The sequence below is a fragment of the Populus nigra genome, chromosome 17, assembly GCF_951802175.1.
Source record: "Populus nigra chromosome 17, ddPopNigr1.1, whole genome shotgun sequence".
Classification (NCBI taxonomy): Eukaryota; Viridiplantae; Streptophyta; class Magnoliopsida; order Malpighiales; family Salicaceae; genus Populus; species Populus nigra.
The window spans coordinates 4,834,162-4,856,169 of NC_084868.1; the positions used below are offsets into that span (position 1 = coordinate 4,834,162).

General features: G+C 32.1%; 2 protein-coding genes across 5 annotated transcripts; one reads left to right on the forward strand and one right to left on the reverse strand.

Moving 5' to 3' along the window:
* The first annotated feature begins 347 nt into the window (after window positions 1-347).
* On the forward strand, window positions 348-5,738 carry LOC133677213 (aspartic proteinase 36-like). Of its 4 annotated transcripts, XM_062099108.1 has the most exons (12): window positions 348-823; window positions 1,239-1,262; window positions 1,408-1,537; window positions 1,642-1,892; window positions 2,482-2,709; window positions 3,387-3,549; window positions 4,248-4,321; window positions 4,453-4,549; window positions 4,707-4,770; window positions 5,072-5,143; window positions 5,240-5,361; window positions 5,518-5,738. In XM_062099108.1, exons 1-12 carry the CDS (start codon window positions 567-569, stop codon window positions 5,521-5,523), a joined length of 1,488 nt encoding a protein of 495 aa, XP_061955092.1. In that variant the 5' UTR covers window positions 348-566; the 3' UTR covers window positions 5,524-5,738. The 4 variants fall into 4 exon arrangements, with proteins under 4 accessions (XP_061955092.1, XP_061955090.1, XP_061955091.1 ...); XM_062099106.1 differs by having other exon boundaries at window positions 5,240-5,738; XM_062099107.1 differs by having other exon boundaries at window positions 4,710-4,770; window positions 5,240-5,738.
* Window positions 5,739-10,137: 4,399 nt separating this feature from the next.
* LOC133676743 (peptidyl-prolyl cis-trans isomerase FKBP16-4, chloroplastic-like) lies at window positions 10,138-14,629 on the reverse strand. Its single transcript, XM_062098473.1, has 10 exons — window positions 14,365-14,629; window positions 14,050-14,193; window positions 13,895-13,950; window positions 13,725-13,780; window positions 13,277-13,334; window positions 12,639-12,713; window positions 12,394-12,483; window positions 11,909-11,986; window positions 10,548-10,588; window positions 10,138-10,465 (listed from the first exon to the last, which is right to left on the reverse strand). The coding sequence occupies exons 1-10, from the start codon at window positions 14,450-14,452 to the stop codon at window positions 10,438-10,440; spliced, it is 714 nt and encodes a 237-aa protein (XP_061954457.1). The 5' UTR covers window positions 14,453-14,629; the 3' UTR covers window positions 10,138-10,437.
* Window positions 14,630-22,008: the final 7,379 nt, after the last annotated feature.

A 22,008-nucleotide genomic window follows, 5' to 3' on the forward strand; every position in this document is an offset into this window, starting at 1 on the left:
ATTTTAGGGCGTTTTAAATTTATTGAGACAATTCACTTTTCATTGAGTTTTTTAAACACAATAAATATTTATCTTACTTTTTTGGTATTGATAATTAAATATCATTTTATAATTTAAACGAGACTAAATTCTATTTATTATCATATGATGTAATTTTAGTTAATGTTGAAAATTTTGGTTGAGTTGTTTTAACATTTTATTCTTTTACTTCATTCTTTAATGTCTAAACTGAAGAAAAATAAATAAAAATAATACCTTGTTTATTTAAATGGTGCCTCGTGCCCTGAAATCAAGTTGGTTCTCTTTACTTTCAGGTCCGTAGTTTATAATTTAAACACGCGAAGTTAATATAATTTGAACAAACAAATAAGCTCTTCTTGTTCCTCGTAATCATAAGCTCTCTCTCGTGTCACAGTCCTGTCCTGCTGCCTGAGTCCACTCCTCTCTTTCTTTCTATAAATGCGCAAAAGCAGCAAGAACCATCACAACCAACTGAACCAAGAACAGCTCCTCTTCGATCTCTTTCATTAACACTCTCCAAGACACACAAGAAAAACCCTCAAAACATGCGGGGTTTATGGCCCCCTTTCTTCATCACTATACTACTACTACTACTACTACTACTACTATTCATGTCTGTGTCGGTGGTTTACTGCGCTAGTCTTCTCCAACTGGAGAGGGCTTTTCCTTTAAACAACCACGGTCTTGAACTCTCCCAACTTAGAGCTCGAGACCGACTCAGACATGCCCGTCTTTTACAAGGCTTTGTTGGTGGCGTTGTCGACTTCTCTGTTCAAGGTTCCCCCGATCCTTACCTCGTCGGGTAATTTTTTCAGCATCCCCTCTTTCCTAATTTTAAGGTTTCTTTATATGGTTTATTTGCGTTATTTAAGGTAAAAAGTTTAATTTAAGTCATGGGTTTTGTTTAAAATTGGTAATTTGTATTTATGGCACATGATTTTCTGCATTTCTTGCTCACATGCACACACTTAAAAAGAACTTGCGGTGGGGATTGCTTGCTTGTTATTCTTTCTAAAAGAGGAAGGAAAGGAAAAGAAAGGATATGGGATTTTTGTGCATGTTTTGTTTTAATTATATTAACTGAAGATTGATTCTTTGCCTTTTTTTGTAACCAAAAAATTGATTTTTTTTTGTTATTTATATTGTATGCTTAGATGATTATTATTATTATTGACTAATTTTGCTGTTCTTTCTGTTTGGGTTTCCATTGCAATCAGGGTCACCGGAGCTTCAGAGCCCTTGTAATACATCTGTCTTGGTTCTCTTCAGTTTTTTATTTTGGCGCTCGTCCACATTCTCTTTAGGATTGGATTTGATAACTAGTCATTTTTCAGTACTTGATGATTATAGGCGTTGATATGGTTTAATTCTTTTCTTTGTGTTTAGACTTTATTTTACAAAAGTGAAATTGGGCTCTCCTCCTAGAGAATTCAATGTGCAGATTGATACCGGAAGTGATGTCTTGTGGGTCTGCTGCAATTCCTGCAATAATTGCCCACGTACTAGTGGCCTTGGAGTAAATCCTCTTTCTTTACCTTGTCACGGGTCTTTCTATACATATGCAGAATTGGAAAAAATAAGCCTCAACTTCCCCGTGGTGCTTTGTTTGCGTTAATGCAGATTCAGCTCAATTTCTTTGATTCCGGCAGCTCATCAACTGCAGGGCTGGTCCACTGTTCAGACCCAATCTGTACTTCAGCAGTTCAAACCACAGTAACTCAATGCTCTCCTCAGACTAATCAATGCAGTTACACATTCCAATATGAAGATGGAAGTGGGACATCAGGCTATTATGTGTCCGATACACTTTATTTTGATGCTATTTTGGGGGAGTCATTAGTCGTTAACTCTTCAGCTCTCATTGTCTTTGGGTAGGTTTTCTAAATTGTACTGTTGAATTAGTATGGGCGTGTTCAGATTTTTAAGATTGACAATGATTATTTGTTTAGAGAGAAGGGATAGGTACAAGACTAAAAAAATGAAGCGTAATATTTTGCTTAATTGTTGTTGTTAAAGATGTAATATGCAGTCAGTGAATCCACACAAGGGTATGGTGTTTTGCTGCACAATGACTACATGACAAATCAGTCACCACCTGGTGCTACGTGATCATAACCAGTTCACTAATGGCATGACCTTCTTATGGTAACCATTCTTATGCTTTCACAGCAAGGGGCATGTTCACCCAAAATACACAGCTATTACTGTAAAATAGTATTGTTGTTGCTGGACTATTTGAATGATTTATTGCCATTTCATTCTTGTGGAGTTAGCCAGCAAACTTAACTGATGCCAAGGAATAAAGGACTGAGTCCCCCTTGTGACAAAATATGAGTTGTGTGCTTCCTTTGCCCTTCATATATCTCATACTCTCCTATTTGAATAAGTTTCTTTTGTTCCAAGATTGATCTGCCTTTTTTGTATGTTTCTTATTTCGCTAGATGGTGGTGTTGAAAACAGGTGCAGTACCTACCAGTCTGGGGACTTGACTATGACCGATAAAGCAGTTGATGGGATTTTTGGATTTGGCCAGGGGGAACTCTCTGTTATATCACAATTGTCAACCCACGGGATAACACCCAGAGTGTTCTCTCATTGCTTGAAAGGAGAGGGCATTGGAGGTGGTATACTGGTTCTTGGTGAGATTCTGGAGCCAGGCATGGTTTATAGTCCACTTGTCCCATCACAGTATGTCATTTTTTCCTTGGAAACCTTTTCTTTCCCCAACAACCCAACTTCTTTAGATTGTTATCCTTGCGTTGTATAAGCAGCAGCAACTGAAATCTTATTGCCTGAGAAATGTCAAGGCAATGGGACAAGCTTTGATATTGCACACAGATTTTTAAAAGAAAATTGTTTTTTCGAGCATCTTATTGGTCAGTGATAAGACATTTTCGCAGTCACTTGTACATTACTTTTACCTTTAGCTAGGATACCATATATTACTGGTGTTTAGGAGTAGACAAGCACTTCACAGGCTTTGTTCAGTTGGTTTTGTATTTGGAATAACCTTTTAGAATAGTACCAAGCCAGATTTGCTTTTAGGATTTCTCATATTTTGCAGGAATCTTTCTAGGTATTTAAAGTGGTCACAGAAATTGGATATTTTCAATGTGAACAAGTCCAAAGAAATGAGACTTTAACTGCTTAAGAACCTTTCAAAAACTCAAAGAGGAGTTACATTTTATCACCAAATCTGCTTACTATCACACATCTTTCTCTTGTGAATGTTATTGCTCTGTTGCACAACAATTTGTATTTTTTTTACTTTTTGCATTCCTCATGCAAGCGTATTGCTGTCTGCCATCTTTAGTTTGATTTTGAGCAACACTAATTTGCTGTGATTTCCTTTTCAAAAATTGCAGGCCTCATTATAATTTAAATCTACAAAGCATTGCTGTTAATGGGAAATTGTTACCAATTGATCCATCAGTGTTTGCAACATCGAATAGCCGAGGAACAATTGTTGACTCTGGAACAACTTTGGCGTACCTTGTGGCAGAAGCTTATGATCCTTTTGTTAGTGCTGTGAGTAATTTTCCCATCTATACATGCAAAGGTTCCTGTTATAATAAATGATGTTTGCAGCTGAGAGAAATGAGCTTTAATGTATTATTTTTTACAATCTTAAGCTATTCTAACACCATTTTTTTTTCCATTTAAAATATTAGGAATCCTTCAATATGATTGACATTGTGATAACTAAGTTATACAGAACCTTGTTGCATAGTTTCATGACGAGACATTTTATGAGAAAGCAACTCATTAAGATATTATATAGGGTTTCATTCTTTTTCTCTTTGTGTTGCATGAGGCAACTTGTTAAGGTATTTTATAGGGACTTGTTCTTGTTCTCTGGTGTCAGCCAAACATTTCTCTACAGTAACTATGTCTTCTCAGTCTTTCATATTTCTGCAACCCTGATCTCACAAATACAAAGTGGACAGTTAAAGTAAAAATCAGAGAATGTAAGAAAGTTTCTTTTATCCACATGCAATCTCTTATAATTAGTAAGTTTTTTCCCAAAAAAATAAAAAATAATTATTTTAAGTTCTCCCAATAAGGTGATTTTAAAGAGCTGGTTTTGAGCCTTTTAATAGTGAGATAATAATGGTAGTGAAGTTATTGAACTGGAATGTAACAAGGTATTGAATTAGCATGATTTAAACAATCACAACTAAATTCACTTTCAGCATGCTAAGTTTATTTGATTGGTGAATGTCCAGGTGAATGTCGTTGTCTCGCCATCTGTTACACCTATAATATCTAAAGGAAACCAGTGTTATCTTGTCTCAACCAGGTTCATTCTTCTATTTTATTTCCAAATGATGTTTTTGCTGTTATGTTACACCACAAAAGTTTTCTTTCTAGCTTTTACTTTCCCTTTTTTCTTCCTCAATAACTTAATTGGTTTTTTTTTTTTCTATGCAGTGTATCTCAGATGTTTCCCCTGGCCAGTTTTAACTTTGCTGGGGGTGCATCTATGGTGTTAAAACCTGAAGACTACCTTGTACCTTTTGGTCCCAGTGTAATTTGCTGCTCTTCACTTTTGCTAACTTATTCATTTTCCCATCAGTATTGAACTGAACATGTTTAATCAGAATATATCTGCCATTGTCACTGCACTGAATGAATTGTAACATGGACCACCTTTCTCTCTCTCTCTCTCTCTCTCTCTTCTGTAGCAGGGTGGTTCTGCGATGTGGTGCATTGGTTTTCAGAAAGTTCAAGGAGTAACTATCTTAGGAGGTTGAACTCTAAACTTTTACTTCTTTTATTGACATGAGTATATCTGGGGAGAGGCTTAACCTTTTCTCCTTACCATCAACTGGTCATAATGTCAGTGCTGGGGGGTGGGTAAGTTATGAAGTAGGTGGGGACTTTAATAAAACATGCACAACTTTATGGTGGGCAACATAAGTTTTCTTAAAAATAAAAATTATAAATGCAGTGCAAAGTTGAAAATATTGGGGGGCGGGGGGGGGGTCTCTCTAGCTGCTGGCCCTGCAAATGGTCTCTCTAACTCCTGTTGATTGCATTGGCTTTGCAGATCTTGTTCTGAAAGATAAGATTTTTGTATATGATTTAGTACGACAACGGATTGGTTGGGCTAACTATGACTGTAAGTTCAAAAAACTATGATGGTTCGGTGAACTCCTTTTCTGTTTGCCTTGCACACATGGAAACTAACCCCATACATTTCAATTCTTTCTGTCAGGCTCCTTATCTGTAAATGTTTCTGTAACTTCTAGTAAGGACTTCATCAATGCAGGACAGCTGAGTGTGAGCAGCTCATCAAGGGACATCATGCTTTTTGAGCTGCTGCCTCTGACCGTTATGGTTCTCACTATGCACATATTATTGTTGGAGTTCAAATTTTTGTGATCTAAACCTCAAATTTAAGTTGATTCTTTGCTCAGTCTTCAGTGTGCGTTGGGTTGGCTGGTTTTTATTTATGGTGACCGGAAAGCCTTGTGCTGTTTATTTGGATTGCAGAGGTAGCTGTTTCTTGTTACATAATACTTCTCATGTTCTGGTGATTGGAGCATCGTCTATTCTTCTGATGGGAAACTCTATTTTCTTGTAAAGGATCCTCCATATTCAGCAGTGCAAGAATTGTAAATTATCTCCACATTGGATCAGGTGGTGTTGTGTATTGTAATTGTTGAAATGGGAAGAATAATTTACAAAATATGCATCTTTCTTGGAGGCTATAATTTCTCTTGAGCAATGTAGTCATATGATTCTTTTATTTTGGTTTAACAAAATAAGCATAAGTTTTCAAAACATGATTAAAAGATTTAGAAAGATTTGTTGTTGTAATATCAGTGACCTCCATCATAAGAAAATATTTATTTTTCTTTTGGTATCTACTCAAGTCATTTTTTTCATTCTAAATGATTATCGCCCATGTAATTAAATTATACATTAAATTTATGCTTTAAAGATTCATAATACATCCTAAGCAATATCTTTATGGCCAACAAATCTTTAAATTTATGATTGAAGTTGTTTGTTAGGTGTCTAACACAATTAATATTATCCAATCAATTCAGGCTAAATTTCTTTTATTTCATGCTTAGGTCCCGTTTGTTTGCTGGAAAGTAGTTTCTTTTTTTAAAGTGAATTCTAGAAAAGTAAATTATTTTTCGATGTTTGGTAGTGTAATGAAAAATAAGTTGGAAAACACTTCCAGTGTTTGGTTATGTCATGAAAAATAAACTGAAAAATAATTTATTAATGTTTTATTTTTTTCAAGTTTATTAAAATAACGAGAAACAAATCTTATAAATTAAAAAGTTGAATGATAATGAAATTGAAAAAAATATAATTTCATAAATTATCTCAAATAAAATTAATAATAATCAAAATAATAGAGATCAAATCTAATAAATAAATAAAATTAAAAGATGATGAAATTAAAATAATAATAATTACCATTTCATAAAATAAAATAAGTAACAATCAAAAGAATGAGGATCAAATTTGATAGATAAAAATTAAAAAATGATAAGGGAAAAGCAAATAACAATTATAAAAATGAGGACCAAAGTTAATATAAAAATCAAATTCTAAAGGATGAAATTGAAAACAAATATTCAAAACAAAATATATATAGCAATTAAAAGTTTGAGGACCAAATTTGATATAATCAGCAAATAATATGACATTTCTAATTTTTTCACAACTTCCGGAAAGTGTTTTCTGTCCAAAATAAAAGAAATAAAGGATGTGTTATGAATCTTTGAAGCACAAATTTGATATATGATTTGATTATATGGGTAATAGTCATCTAGAACGGAAAGAATGGCTTGAGTGGGTACCAAAAAAAAGATGGACACTTTCTTATGATGGGGGTCACTAATATCGCAATATAACAACAAATCTTTCTAAATCTTTTAATCATGTTTTGAAAGGTGCACATGTTTTTCCTATTTCTGCTTTAGTCCAATTGATATTTTTTAAGACTAATGCTTATTTTGTTAAACAAAAAGAGGATGCATATGACTACATTGCACAAAGAAATTATAGCCTTTTGTTGTTCAGCTAAAATTAGATGCCAAAATATTTAGATACAGAGATCATATTGCGATACTTTTCAATGTTGATGATGAAACTTTTCAGGTGATGCAACCATATTATTCGATAGTTTCACCCATATTTAACTAGTGTTTTGCCTGTATTTTATATATAAAATACCTTGATATTCTTTGTTTTATGTTTTGAAGGCACTTTTAGATGAAATATGCAAAAAAGAGTAAATTGGAGATAATTGGCAGATTTGACATTCAGTCAATGTTTTGTGCAGAGCGTGACCTCTAGAGGTCGAAATGAAGTAATTCCAGTGGCATTAAAAAGCTAACATCCATACCTTTTTGGAAATCTAAGACAAGAAAATAAAATAAGGAAAAGCATGAAAATTGCAGCCTTCAAAGTCAAATATCGCAATCAGCTAGTGTTGACCTTCGGCCATTCTAACTTGAATATATGGAGCTGCAGGAGTCTAAATGATGCAAACTCAATTTTTTTGGATTCCTGACTCAAAGACCTATCAACACTTCAAATTTAAGTAAAAACAGATGTCATATGAGGGAGATATGAATTTTCAAAGATGACAAATGAATTCTGCCAGCAAACAGGTTTCGTGAAGAAATGAGTTCAAATTACGTTCTGAAGCATCTAAACTGACATTCAAATTACGTTCCTCTAAGTCAAAGTTTGAAGATTTCATGCAAAGCTATTTCTCTGTTTTTTAGGAAAATAGTTATTAAAGTACTTAAATGTTAACTGTCTACTTAAGGGAGGACTATTTTGTAAAATAGAGACTAGGGTTTCCTAGGGTATAAAAAAAAAAGGAAAAGAGGAGAAGAGAGGGGATGGCCAGAAAGGAGGAACACAAACCCTTTCTTTTTTGTTAGTTTTTCAATAGACATACAAGGCTAAACTCTTTTTCTTGGTTGTAAGAACATAAAAACCTTTGGATTTCAAGAATTGTGAGATTTATTTTACCTTTTCTTTTTAGTTTATATGATGAATGAATATGTTTGTTCTCCTATGTTTATTTCCTATGATTGTTTATTTTAATTGCTAGAGCGGACTCTAAGTTATTATTATGAATAATCAATTGCTAAGTTTGCTATCAAAACCGGAGTTGTGGTATATACACTTGTGAAACAACTGAGATTAATAATTGTGGCGAATCCAGATTAGTAATCTTAGGGAGAACATTCAATTAATCAAATCAAACATGAAGTGTGGACAATTATATTGTTTAGATTAATCAACTCATTTAGTTCTTAAGACTGCCATTGAATTAAATTATTAGTGCGGACACTGTGGTTTTTTTATGGTTAGGATTAATTATACAGCGAATCTGTTAACTAATCAACATAAGAAAAGATAGATATTCATAGTATAAATTGACATCTCGGTTCTATGATCAGTTCTGATTTCTGTAGGTGGATGTTTACTTGCGATCAATGTTTGTTTTCTTGATAAATTTATTTAAATTTCACTTGATATTTTTTTGTTTACTTTTGCTTTAACCTAGATAACCTCCAAATCCCTCTATTGCATATCATATAGCATAAAAATCTAAACTAGACATTCCTCGTGGGATCGACTCCTTATTTGCTCTATATTATCTTGGGTGCAGTGGTAGAGCTAGAGTTTTTTAAACGAGGGGGGGCAAGTTATATAACCTTTAATTAATTCAAAACAATCAAATCAATGCCTATTGTTCAAAATGTTGCAGGTAGTCCACTAGCATTCACCTTTAATTGATTCAAAACATTATACATATCAAAACCCTTAAATTATCATAAACCCTAATATTTTTAATAACTAATTATAAAAAAATAAAAATTAAATTAAATAATAAAATAAATAGAAAAGATAAAGGAAATCTACCTAAAAATTACTTGCTTAATTGTACTTGAAGAGAAATTTATATAAGTGGGAGAGGCAGGAAGAGTAGCTAAAAAAAATAAAAAAGCTATCGGATAGTGAGCGGAAGAAAAAGAAAGAAAAGGTAAACGTGTGGGGAAATGAGAAATGAGTTGGAGTGTTGGAAGCCTAGACATATATTATATATATTATTTATTATATTAACTTACAAGTCAACAATATTTACTCTGCGTCTCTGCGTGTGTCAACCCCTCACATTACTATTATATTAATATTCTAATATAAAATATATTCAAAACATAATTAAAGGGGACAATTGCCCTCTTTTGACCCTACGTGGCTCCACCACTGCTTGTGTGTTGTGTTTTAAGTTAGGATAATTAATTCGTGTGACCGCGACATCACAACATTTGTTCTCAACACTATAGTTATTGATTCTTTAAATAAGATTTGAAACTCTTTTTAGGTTTCATTCTATCTTGCGCGGGGATTTACAATCAACTATTTGAGAATGTATAAAATATGTTTTCTAAATCACTTAGGGTGATGAATTCTCTTTTAATTACTCAAATACCTTCTTATAGTTCTTGTTATACCCAATATTCACTTGTTTGATACCCTTGATTAGAACTTGTATCAAGATCAAAGCATAACATTTTCTATATAAGATAACTTAGTGATTTTAAGTCTAAAGATCACTTACACAACCATCACGTGAGTTTTTTCATAGGCACCAGTGATCTTTTCATATAAAATTATCGTACAGGTCAGTTCAATGTATATGTCATCTGACAAGTACTTATATATTAGTTCTAAGTATCTCTCATACCTCAACTTACGAGAAAAAATACTTTCTTTCACAAAGAAAAAAACATACTATGCACTAGTCTCAACAACTCTAATTAATGTTCAGTCTTAATAGAGTATTGAATATGAATATTCAAGAACAAAACTTTAATGCAATAGAAAACTCATAATAACAACTATATAATTTTTTTTTTGCAAAACATTTTTGTCTCAGAGACTTTATCTTTACTCTAGATTCATTAATAAAATATTTGATAAATATTAAAAATAAATAAAATCTTCATTAAATATAAATATATTTACATGAATAAAATTAATATAACATGTAAGCAATCGATTGGTTGCAGATATATATATATATATATATATATTCTGGTTCTGTATGATTTGGAACATTGAAGATATGTAAACATTGCCTTGCCATATAAAAAAAAGAATTGTAAGCATTCTAAAAATTTCATACCCAATAGCACAAGCAACTTGCTGGGAGAATAAAACAATAAAAAAAGAACACAACGAGAAGAAGATAGGATGGGGAGTAGGATTTATACAAGTAATTAGTGCATTTATGGCTATGCTGATGACGTATTTTTACCAGCTTATACCAGCAGATTCAGTTCTCTTTGAGGCGAAGTGCAGAAGCAATCTGGTCTATAGAAAAGCTCAAAGCATGAACAAGCAGCATGCCAAGCAATATAGGCATTAACCTTCAATAACTTTTACGGGAGACCTGCATCCCAAACCAATGAGTAAGGCTAACTGCCAAAGAATTATCAAAATCGCAGTGCACTGGGTGGGCTGCCATCACTTACCCAAAGGGGCTTTGCTTGATGGCCAGCAGTTCAACATCCAACTGCAGATTCAACAAAGAAAGTGGCAAGTTAAATTCCATGTCTATATATTTAATGCAAACAGACAGATCAGTTACATAAATTGTGCTTATGTGGAAAGAAATAGAATAAGACTAAGAACTTGATGGCAAATCATATGGAATAGATAGCCCTTTCATTTGATTTTCCACCTTGAGCAATTTCAGAAACGAGAAACTCTCTCTACAATGTAAAAGCCACTACCAGAGAAATCAAGTTCTTGAACCGACAACAGTCCAGTATGTATCATTCAATAGAATCTCTTGCTATATGATGGAAGCCTGTTGTGATGTGGTTTGATTAATCTCTTCTATATTCAGAAGACTTGGTGGAAGAATTGATCACAGCATTCACCTGGCTTTCTTGAGAGTTTAAAAAAGTAATATTCAAAGCACTAGGTGATCAGATGAAAGAATAAACTGAAACAAGGAACTAAAAAGAGGAGATGAAGATACGGCCCTTGTGAACTGGCCTTTAACCACTGAAAGGGTTATTTAGAATTTCTCAAATTTAAATTACACAAGTGAATGAAAGTAAATAGTGAAAGATATAGGTTTACTTTACTTGTGCCATTCTCAGCAGAAATCATGGTTTACACTTTACAAATTAACACGAAGACTCGCGCAAAAGGCTAGGGTACAATTAATCACATCATCTCTTTTTCATGTATATACAATCAAATGATTTTCAAGAAACTCGGATGCGGGAAATGGATTTCAAAGCTAAAAGATTTTCATGCATTCATGTAAAAGATTTCTCCAAAAGGGAAAAACCTACAAACAATCAAGCTGGGTCCTGGGCGTTCATAAGACAACAACAAAGTATCTTGAACTACTTTGTGGTTTGACTCTGACGACAAAGGAATCACCGCGCAAGCTTTTAAATTTGGATGATGTACAGTGCTCCAATCTAAGAAATCCTAACAAGTTGAAATTACAAACACGGATGGCCAAAGATTAAGAATTTTGCCTCCTATCTTATTTGTTTAAAACCAAAAGAAGGAACATGAGTTTTCAGGATTCCTTTTCCTTGTCCTTCTATATGGTCTGCTCCAAGAAACATGCATGTCATGACTGAAGTTGGTGCACGCCATGCAATAACTGCAAGAAATATGACACTCAAGGAATTTTGTAACAGCATCCCATGGATCATACAGCTAATCAAACACCATATTCTTATAATTTGTTGAAACTACTCCCCATGGATTACAAGTTATGTTTCAGATACATGGAGACCGTAAGATTTCCCAGATGTCACTTGCATGAATATATCCGTACCCTTCACCAAAAAAGACAACTTCTTACCTCTATGGTTGCATTTGGAGGAATTTCTTGTACTCCCTTACTACCATATGCTAGCTCAGGAGGAACTACTAGCAAACGCTGCCAAAAAAGAATTAGTCATTCATCAGCACATGAAAAGAAACATTATTCAGTTGAGATTCAGCGAACATAACTATATATAGAATGTTAGTTCAACTTTAAGCATGATAACCATGGTGCCCCGCATGCTAAAGAGCAGAAATCAATAATAAGGTGATCCACATGCAGTTATTAAATTCAGCTTATTGGTAATGAGAGTGCAAAAAAACTGCATTAATTTCTTTCTTTTTTGCACTAGAATCGCTTTCTAACATATAGATTTTATATTTCAATTGATAGCATTTGAACTAAAGAGCTGAAAAGACCTACTCAACGCTGAACTATGGATATATGTAAGCTACTGCATGCCTTATCATATAGTCTGTCAAGATAGAACAAAGCTACAATACGGAAGAAACAGGAGTCACCTGGCCTCCTACACGCATGCCTTCAACCCCAAGATCTAATCCTTTAAGGACCGCTCCCCTCTCAGATTGGCCCACGTCAAATCCATAAGGCTGCAACAATTCAAGGAATATGTATTGGCCAAAAGGCAGAGAAATTTTAGGAAAGAAATTGCAGACTCGATGGTTGATACGTCAAATCATGCATGAATGATTAAAGTTATGTACGAAAGATGTATAACTGAAGAAGTGCACAACTCTAGTCTTACCGTTCCACCTCCAACACCGAGTCCCTGTCTACTAGTCATAAAAGTGATTCCCTTCCACTTGGCAACATAGTGAACCTAAAATAAACGCAACTACATCAGCTATGTTCTATATGTACTGCATGGTAACAGATAGACCACAAAAACATAATGGCTCTGGAATTTAGATTAAAAGAGGAGTGAAATTATCTAACTTTTTCTTTCATCCATGCAAATTATTCTATGCTGAAGCATGCATTAAACATCTTGTCTCCATCAGTTAGAAATCTGAAAAGTAAAAGTGGTAAAAATAATGCTGTACTTTTGAAGCTACAGAAGAACATTCCTTCTTCTGAAATGAGGTTGTTCATCATGAGATCAAAGTCTTCTTCTTCTTAAATGGTTTTGAAAAATCAGCAAGGTAATTCTAGTTTTGTACAAGTTCGATAATCTTATAAAGGTATAGAAACTATAGAAGTTGGGAACATGGATGTGGATGAGGATCTAGGGAAGAAACAAGTGATCTACAAGTACTGTGACAAGCACGTGAAATTAAGCCATAAGAGTTGGTGCTAATATTTGATGTATCAGTGTAATATAATAGGGTATAGTTTAAACATCAGTTACTCAAAAATTTAAATTTAACTGAGCCACAACCGTACTGCAACCCGAGATCCCTTCACGGCCTTAGGTCCACCCCCGACCTTCAAGTCATAGTACCTGAAGAATATCTCTATCAGAATTTGCATGATTTGCCTTCAAATATATAGACAAATATATGCTTGGTATGAAATTGACAAATGAAATAGCGTGTAAAAGGCAGGTTGTGAGACTAAAAAACGATTAATGACACAATCATTCAATATTGAATTCTCAAAATCTAACAATGTAGCTCTGTCCTTACACAGAGAGAGAGAAAAAAAAAATGAAGGTTTGCATAATGGTATCACATGATAGGCTCTAGCTTTCTGGTGAATTTACTAACAAGTGGCTATTCAATTATTTGAGAGAAGCAAATAAAGGTAAATTTCCAATGTCTATATTAGATAGGAAGGGTAAAAACCGGAGCAAAGAAAAGAATTCACATTAATTAAACTTTAATGTACTAACTTCAGACCATTGGAGAGGGTTGTGAAGTCACTCTCCGGTATTTTTGATGCTCTAAGCTGCACAGAACAAAAAGATTTGCAGAATTTGTGCAACTTTAGTACCCATTTGAAAGTAAAATATACATAACTTAAGAGACAAAAAATATCCCATATAGAAAGAAAGAAACTTACAGCTCTTCTACTCGTGCTAGCAGCCTCGGCCACATCACAGACATAAATCCCAACAGCTAAGTCACAGTTAAAAGAAGAAGAAGTAATGGAACGTCAAATCTCATCATTAATTAAAGAACCATCACATGAGAATATCATTGATGGATAGAACTAACCAGTTAAAAGGAGAGAAGCAACGAGTGCCCTCCTTCCCTCCTGGTGCAAAGATAGTGGGGTTGGTTTTGTAGTCTCATCATCAGAGGAAGACGGTGAGGAGCGACATTTCAACGCACCTGAATTTCCGTTGGACAGCCTCCTCTCTGCCAATTCAAACAAATTTTGTAAACATTTGTAAGTGGTATTATTATTAGTAGTAGTAGTAGTAGTCGTCGTCGTCGTCATAGCAAGTAAGAATCCAAACATATATATATATATATATATATATATATATATATATATAAGTGATTTATAAAATGAGAGAGATAGATCACTTGTGATGGGAATGGAGAGGAGAGGCTCGCGGAGTAGAATGGCAGTGGGGTTTTGATGATAGGTAGGGAAGAGGGAGATCAGTTCCATTTAGGTCTGGTTATTGCTTATTAGTGAAGAATGCCAGGCAGAGGCAGGAACTGCAACTGGAATCCGAACTGTAACTGTAGCCGAGGAGGCAAGCTTAGTTTTGTCTTTGTTTTTGTTTGGTAAATTGTATTTTTCAAAGCGGAAGAGGGAAAGAGAGGATAAGATTTGTCAGCGCATTACCATCCACATATCATCATTCATTTAACATTAATCACAAACTAACTGAACTTAACTTGGCAGACCATACTACTGGCAAATTTGACCTCTGAATAAGATTAATGATCTTCATTTTCTGTTCTATGTTTATACTTCATGCAGCAAGCTTTGTCATTATTTGTTTTTGTGATATCACCGTGATTTTAAAAAATTTAAGATTTTTTTTTATTTTCAATTAATTTTTTTTATTTTTTAATTATTTTAATATATTGATATTAAAAATAAATTTTTAAAAAATAAAAATAAAATATTATTTTAATATATTTTTAAATAAAAAATAATTTAAAAAATAAAAACTATCATAATATTAAATACAACCACAAAACAAAACAAAAAAAGTACGCCACATCAAAGTAGTAGTTCGTTTGGATCAAGATTTGGCCCTAATCATGTCATGGCATGTTAAGCTTTCTGATAACTTCATCAATTAAGAAATAACTAAAGAGATGACTTGCTTTACGCCGTTAACCAAATCAATTTTTAAAAAATAAAAATAAAAATAAAAATACCCAAGCAAATATAGTATTTTAAAAGGTGAAAGAAAAATTTAACGCCTAGATCATTGATTTAAATGAATTTTAATAAATTCAGTTAATTTAACAATATAATTATTAAAAAAATAAAACAATGACTTGTCAAAAACAAAATATTTGTTAAATATTATAAAAAGATACCCTCTAAATTTTTTAAAAAGATCTCAACAATTTTATTTGATGTTAAAGCAAAAATTGAATAAGAATAAAATAATCTCATAAAAAAACAAAAGAAATTCTGAAGCTTAATTACTAACAAAGTAAACGTTGAAGGATAAAATAAAAAAAATTATTCAAGTAAGTATGCAAAATTCACGACTCGATCGTGAGATCGTGATAAGCCCACACATAAGAAAGTGAATAAAATAATGGAGGTCAACTCTCAACCAAATTAAATGATAAAAGGAGAAACTAAAAAAAATCAATTTTTTTTTAAAAACTTGAGTCGACACAAGTTAACGTTGAAGGATAAACTAAAAAAATCTTAAAAATGATTAAACAAAAAACATTACTTTGAGTTAGCATGTCAAATTTACAGTCTAGTTATTAGACTAGGATAAGCTTGCAAAGAAGAAATTGAATAAAACAATGGAGTTCAAGAAAACTCAATGACCAAAGGCAAAACTGGAGTAAGCTCAGGTTAACTCGACTAACTCACGACCTGGGATATAAGATTGAGATAACCCCACATAAAAAAAAGCTAAAAAAATCACAAAGCTCAAGGTTCAATAACCTAATAACCTGATGTCGAATAATGAAATTGAAAAAAAATTATTTTAAAAAAATATCCTAAAAAAACCAAAATTAAATTAGGGTAATTTCTTAAACCCATGACCTGGCTCATGAGACGGGAATTACTCCATAAAAGACAAACACGAAAAAATTATAAAGCAAAATTCATAATCATCCAAAATTTTAGAAAAAAAAAACAAAACAAATAGTAATCAAAAGAATGAGAAACAAACTGGATACAAAAATTAAATGAAATAAAATGCTGAGAGATGAAATTGAAAAAAAAATCAAACTCAAAAGGCCTTAAAATAAAAATAAATAGAAATTTTAAAAATGAAGATCAAAATTGACACAAATATAAAATGACATGAAATCATATTTGATTTTTGAAAGAGATGACGCCAAATCCGAGGAGATGAAAAAGAAAAGAGGGAGGAAAAGAAAAAAAAAGGTCATCAAAGCCTAACCTCTTCCCCTTCATTCACACGCATTTGACCACTGGGAAGAGGATGATGCAACCCTTCCAACATGTTTGGTGGCATTTGATGGCCAAAAGGCACCGTATATGTCGTCCAAAGAGCACAACGTCTCTCACTCACTACCGCATGCTATGCACGTTCCAACCACTTTTAGATTTTTAATTTTATTTATATTTATTTAAAAAACTAAATCACCCCTTATTCAGATTGATTATAGCTAAAAAAACCACAATCAAGCGATGAAAATGCCCTTAGATGTTAGTTTTAACTTTTTTGCTTTTAAAAACAATTCAGTAATTTCAATATACAACCAAAATGTCGAAAGACTAAATGTCCATGCCCGATAATTTGATTTTTTCCTACTTTTAAATGTAATTAAATCATTCTATTATGCTACAAAAGCAAGAAAACCAATTTACCCCTATCTAATTTGATAATATCAATTGAATCTTGAGAAAAGACTATTTTACCTTCATACATCACTTCATTAGCTTTTTTTAAGACAATAACATCATTATACTATAGCAATATACATTATAGTCCACAACAAAACAATTGATACCTTTTTGTTTTTTCTTTAGTAATGACATGCAGTTAGTATTATATTTTTTGTTGGATGGTAAAGGATATATTCTTGGATGAACTTATTACGTATTGATTTGATATATTTAAAAGTTTTTTTTTTAAATACTATTCTTAAAATTCGAAGCCAACAAATCAAGAAAAAAATAATATCATTTTCATAATAAAGTCAACTCCTTAAAATTAATATAACGTGCATGGTTATATGAAAAAAAAAAAACAAACTTAGGTAATTCTAAGTATCATTCTCTTTCTATTTTCGGGGAGTTAATTTACCAATCGATAATTCAATATGTTATTCTACTGAATTTTGTTTTTTCCTTTTAACAAGTGGCTCTACCAATTTTACGTGGGTTATATCTTGTCTGTCTCTCGAGCATACATCCAATGAATGTAAACATGAGATACATGATATGCTAATAAGATGATAGTGTCATATTTTTTATTTTTTAAAAAAATATTTTTAATCACAAAAGAGATAATATAATATTAAAAAATAATTAAAAAAATGAATAGGATGAAGGTTGAGATTACAGTAATGTAATACAAAAAAAACCACTTTTATGTCAAATTTGTTAAAAAAATAATAAAGATAAATATTATTGATTATTTCATAATCAATAAAAAAATTCATGTATGTGAACAACTTTAAGCAATTAAAAAATTATTTCAATAATCTAATAAAAAAACATAATCAAGCATATTTTCTATAACTTATTTTATTATATTTATTTACATATCTTGTTATATAACTATATAAACTCTACATGAGTTAATGTAATACACATCAAATTATCAAATAATAACTTCCTCTACTATTCTAATTTTCTTCTAAAATACCTTTAATATTTTTATAATGCCTCCATTATACATAGTAAGAAAATTTTACAATATTAAAGAAGTTTAGGATTTAAAAAAAAGTTTTTGTAATGTCTTTAAAACTTTAGATAGTTTCGTTAATTTAAGAACTCATAATTATAACCATCGTATAAGATTTTATATATCTATAACTATAACCATCAATTATCAATCAATTATCTATTCAATGAACCGTTAACCATATGTTTTACTTAAAAAAAATAATTGAATAAAACGCTAAATTACAGCAACTCCTCTTAAATATCTTAAAATTATATAAATTATTAAAAAAACTAAAGAAATTGATGGTTGTGCACCACCATCAACAACATCAGCACATTTGACATGCCTATCCAGTGCCTGATGAACTAGGCCAGGTCGCCACTAGTGACAGAGACAACAACCATGGCTACTACCCTCCCTCTGCCATAATAGTGCCAACATGTTTGATATTGTTGTTGTCCAGCGCGAGTTGCCTCATGCTAGAGGAGTCGACCTAGTCACCCAACGTTAGGTTGCTACCTCGAGTTGGAGGTGGCCTAGTGTGAGGGTAGCCCCTTGAGCTATGCAAAACCTATGAAAGCAACGTTGCCACTGTTAAGGTGGCCACTAGCACAAAGGCAATCCCTCACAATGTAGCAAACCCAACGACAACAAAGACTGCCTCTGTTTAGATTGTCACCAACGATGAGCAGTAGATCCATTTAAATTGTGTTTTCATTGACAAGGGGCTAAAAGAGCTGAGAAGTGCCTATGCATTATATTTTCATTAGTCATGCATATTGCAATACATGGTGGCTTTTTAATGCATAGATCACGCATGTAGTAAATAGATGACAAAAAGGTTACGCATGTATCATATGCACGACCAGTATACAAGCATAAAATACAAGCACATCTCAATAGTTAGTGCATGAGCTATATGCGTGACTTCCCTAACTATGCTAGATTGTGAAACTTTTTTCCAAGTGTGCTAGTTTGGAAAATACTTTTGTCAATTATGCTAATATGAAAAAAACAAAACTCATTTATTCATGATTTTTGCTAGCACATTTCCCCCAAAATTGTTTTATAAAAAATACACCTTAATAAAAAAATTCAAATAATAATAAAAAAAAAATTTCAAAACAAAAAATATTTTATTTTCGAGACATGAGATAAGTCCTTGAGATGCAATATATCAAAATGTAAAAAGATTAGAAAAATTAATTAAGTTTAAGGACTCAATTAATCTTCTAGCTGGTATAATTGACTTAATAAAAGACTTCATTGAAGCAAAAATTAAGTTTGGAAGTCAATTTTGTAAAAATAAAAAGAATTAATTAAGTTTAAGAACTTAATTAAACTTTTAATGGGTTTTTTTGGATTCAATCAAGGACTCAATTAAAGAAAAATTAAGTCTAGAGGCTTAATTCGAGCTAATCTGCAATAATTTGAAGAAAGAAAAGACTTAATTGAAACTTTAAAAAGCTAATTTGATGCAACCAGGAGCTTAATTTAAAGTTTTATTATCCCAAACTTCAAAATCAAGAACTAAAGTGCAAAGGGCATGGAAATCCAGGGACTAAAATTGATCAAATTAGGGCCAATTTAAGAAAAATTGAAAGTTTGATGACAAATAGAGGTCAGATTGTATAATTTGAAAACCAAGGACTAATTTGTAAAGGGCACGCAAATTGAATGATCTCAATCAATGTTTTGAGGGATACAATTGCAAAGAGTAAGAAGTTTTCCAAATAATTAAGGATGCATTTGCTAAAATTGAAAGAACAGGTACTATAGTGAAATTTACTAAAAAGTCCTATTTAGAAACCCTAGTTTTTAGGGTTTAAAAAACGATGTGTCACTCAGACTTTAATCAAGAGAATAAGAGACACATTGTTTAGTCATTGTTTCTTTTTTTTCGATCATAAGGCTGACCGAGAGGGCAATTTCAGATGAATAAATGTGACTTCTCTAACCACTTTAAGGGCTTTAATTAGCACCAATCCATTCCTATACAAGGATCAACTATTCTCATCAAATGTTTATATCTCATTTAGTTCGATGTACTTACCAACAACTTATCCCAAGTTAGATTAGTAGTTCTAAATCTCCAAATCAAGTGTGGTTTGTTCTCAATGGTAGATCTACATCCCCTCTACAAGATTCAGGTCCATCAATGGTACGTTTATGTCTCAATATCCATAATGATCTCAACTGTTATAGAATAATATAAATCATATATTGGAATCTCACCTAAAAACTTAAGCTTTTGGGTTGAATCGATTTTTGACATGATATCAAAACCTTGATGACCAAGTGATCATAGGTTTAAATCTCAGCATCTTCATTTATTTAATAAAAATTAAACATAAGATAATGTGGACCTCTGTAAGTTTCAAGCCGAAAGGGATTAACTTGAGGGGATATGTTAGAGAACAATATAAATCATATCTTGGGACCTCACCTAATAGCTTAAGTTTTTTGGTTTAATTGGTTCTTTGACATCAATAAAGTACCTAACCTAATTAGCTATGACTAAAGAACAAATTACCCATGAAAGAAAAGACTAATGATGCTCTCTTATGATTGAATTTAGTTTACAAGAAGACATAAAATAGACTATGCACCATCATTTTTAGGAGGAAGGTTTTGGAAGAGAAAGAATAAGAATCTCTTATAAACCTCTTAGAAAAACCACCAAGGTTTTGTAATTTTCTATTTTGGTTTGCTTATAAAAGGCAAGTGATCTTAACCAAAAGAAAAAAGAGAAGACATAGCATAAAATCATAGAGAAAATAAAAAGGAAAGAAATAGAGAAGATCAAAAGAAGTTTTTGAGTTATTGAGAGAAAAATCCAAGGAAATAGTGTTCAAAAGAGGGAAAAGGAAAGGCAAACAAAATTAAGGATCAAAAAAGTTGGAAACAAAGGTAGATGAACCAAGAAAATACAGGAAAACGGGAGGAAATGATGAAAATAGCATTGCTTCTACGAGGTATACAACAACCTTTATTGAGAGGGTGTAACTCAATGGGCACACCTCTCTTTTTTAATGTTTTTAAAAAAACTATTGTTTGATTACTTGATGTTCATACATTAATGCTTTGGTTGTTAATGTGTTTGATAACAATTGAGTTTAAATGTATTTATTATATTTAAGCTAATATACATAGCTTATTGTTGTAGAGTTGTAACTTGATGTTATTAGTGTTGTTCAAAAAGTCAATAACATGTTTTGGTGTCTAGTTTAGTTGTTAAATTTGTTTTGATTCCTTTTGTTTCTCAACAAAATATGACTATGTGTTGTTCTTGATTAAATGTTGGGTTGATGAAGCTAATTTCATGATAATGTATGTCAAGAATAGATGTTAGAATTAATAAAATAATACTTGTAGTTAATGACATCCCTCTTGGATTTTTCTAGTTATTTATATGGATGAATCTTTGTTTTTGTTTCCATTTGCTTTCTTTTAAGTTCTTAAGAGTTTTGGTAGGACAGTACAAGCATGTTTTAAATAGTTTTGACTTGATTCTGGGTTTTTTAGGCCAGTTTCTAGGTTTAAGCTTTTTCTAAATAGTTTCTGGGTTTTTTTTTTAGGTTGAATGTTCATAACTGTCATTTTTTATTTCTTATAAATTGTAGTAATGGTCTATTTTGTGTTTTTCAATCGAAGCTTAGACTTATAGATGATTGTTCTATACCATTAATTTGTCTATTTATTGCTTATTTTGAATCAATCGATCTTTGACAACTTTAAACACCTGGGTTAGGGTTAGAAGTTGTTGGGTTCAATTCATGAAATTTACATGTCTTTCCATTTAAATATATAATTTTGTTCTAATCTTTAATGCTCTATCTCTCCATGCCTTTCAATCGATGAAATTTGATCTGTGTCATTAATTTAGCTTCTGGTTCATTGCATGTTCTTTGTGTTCTTCATTTGTTTCAAATTTCTTTTGTCTTTTAATGGATTACTACTTGGATGAGAAAGTTTTATATAAAAGATCATTTGATGAGGCTCTCTTAAGATGTTTAAATGAAAATTAAGCAAAGCAAACACTACATGAAATACATGAGGGAACCTATGCTACACACATAAACGAACACATGATGACTAGACAAATACAGAGAGCTAGGTATTTTTTGATGACCATAAAGAGGAATTGCATAGA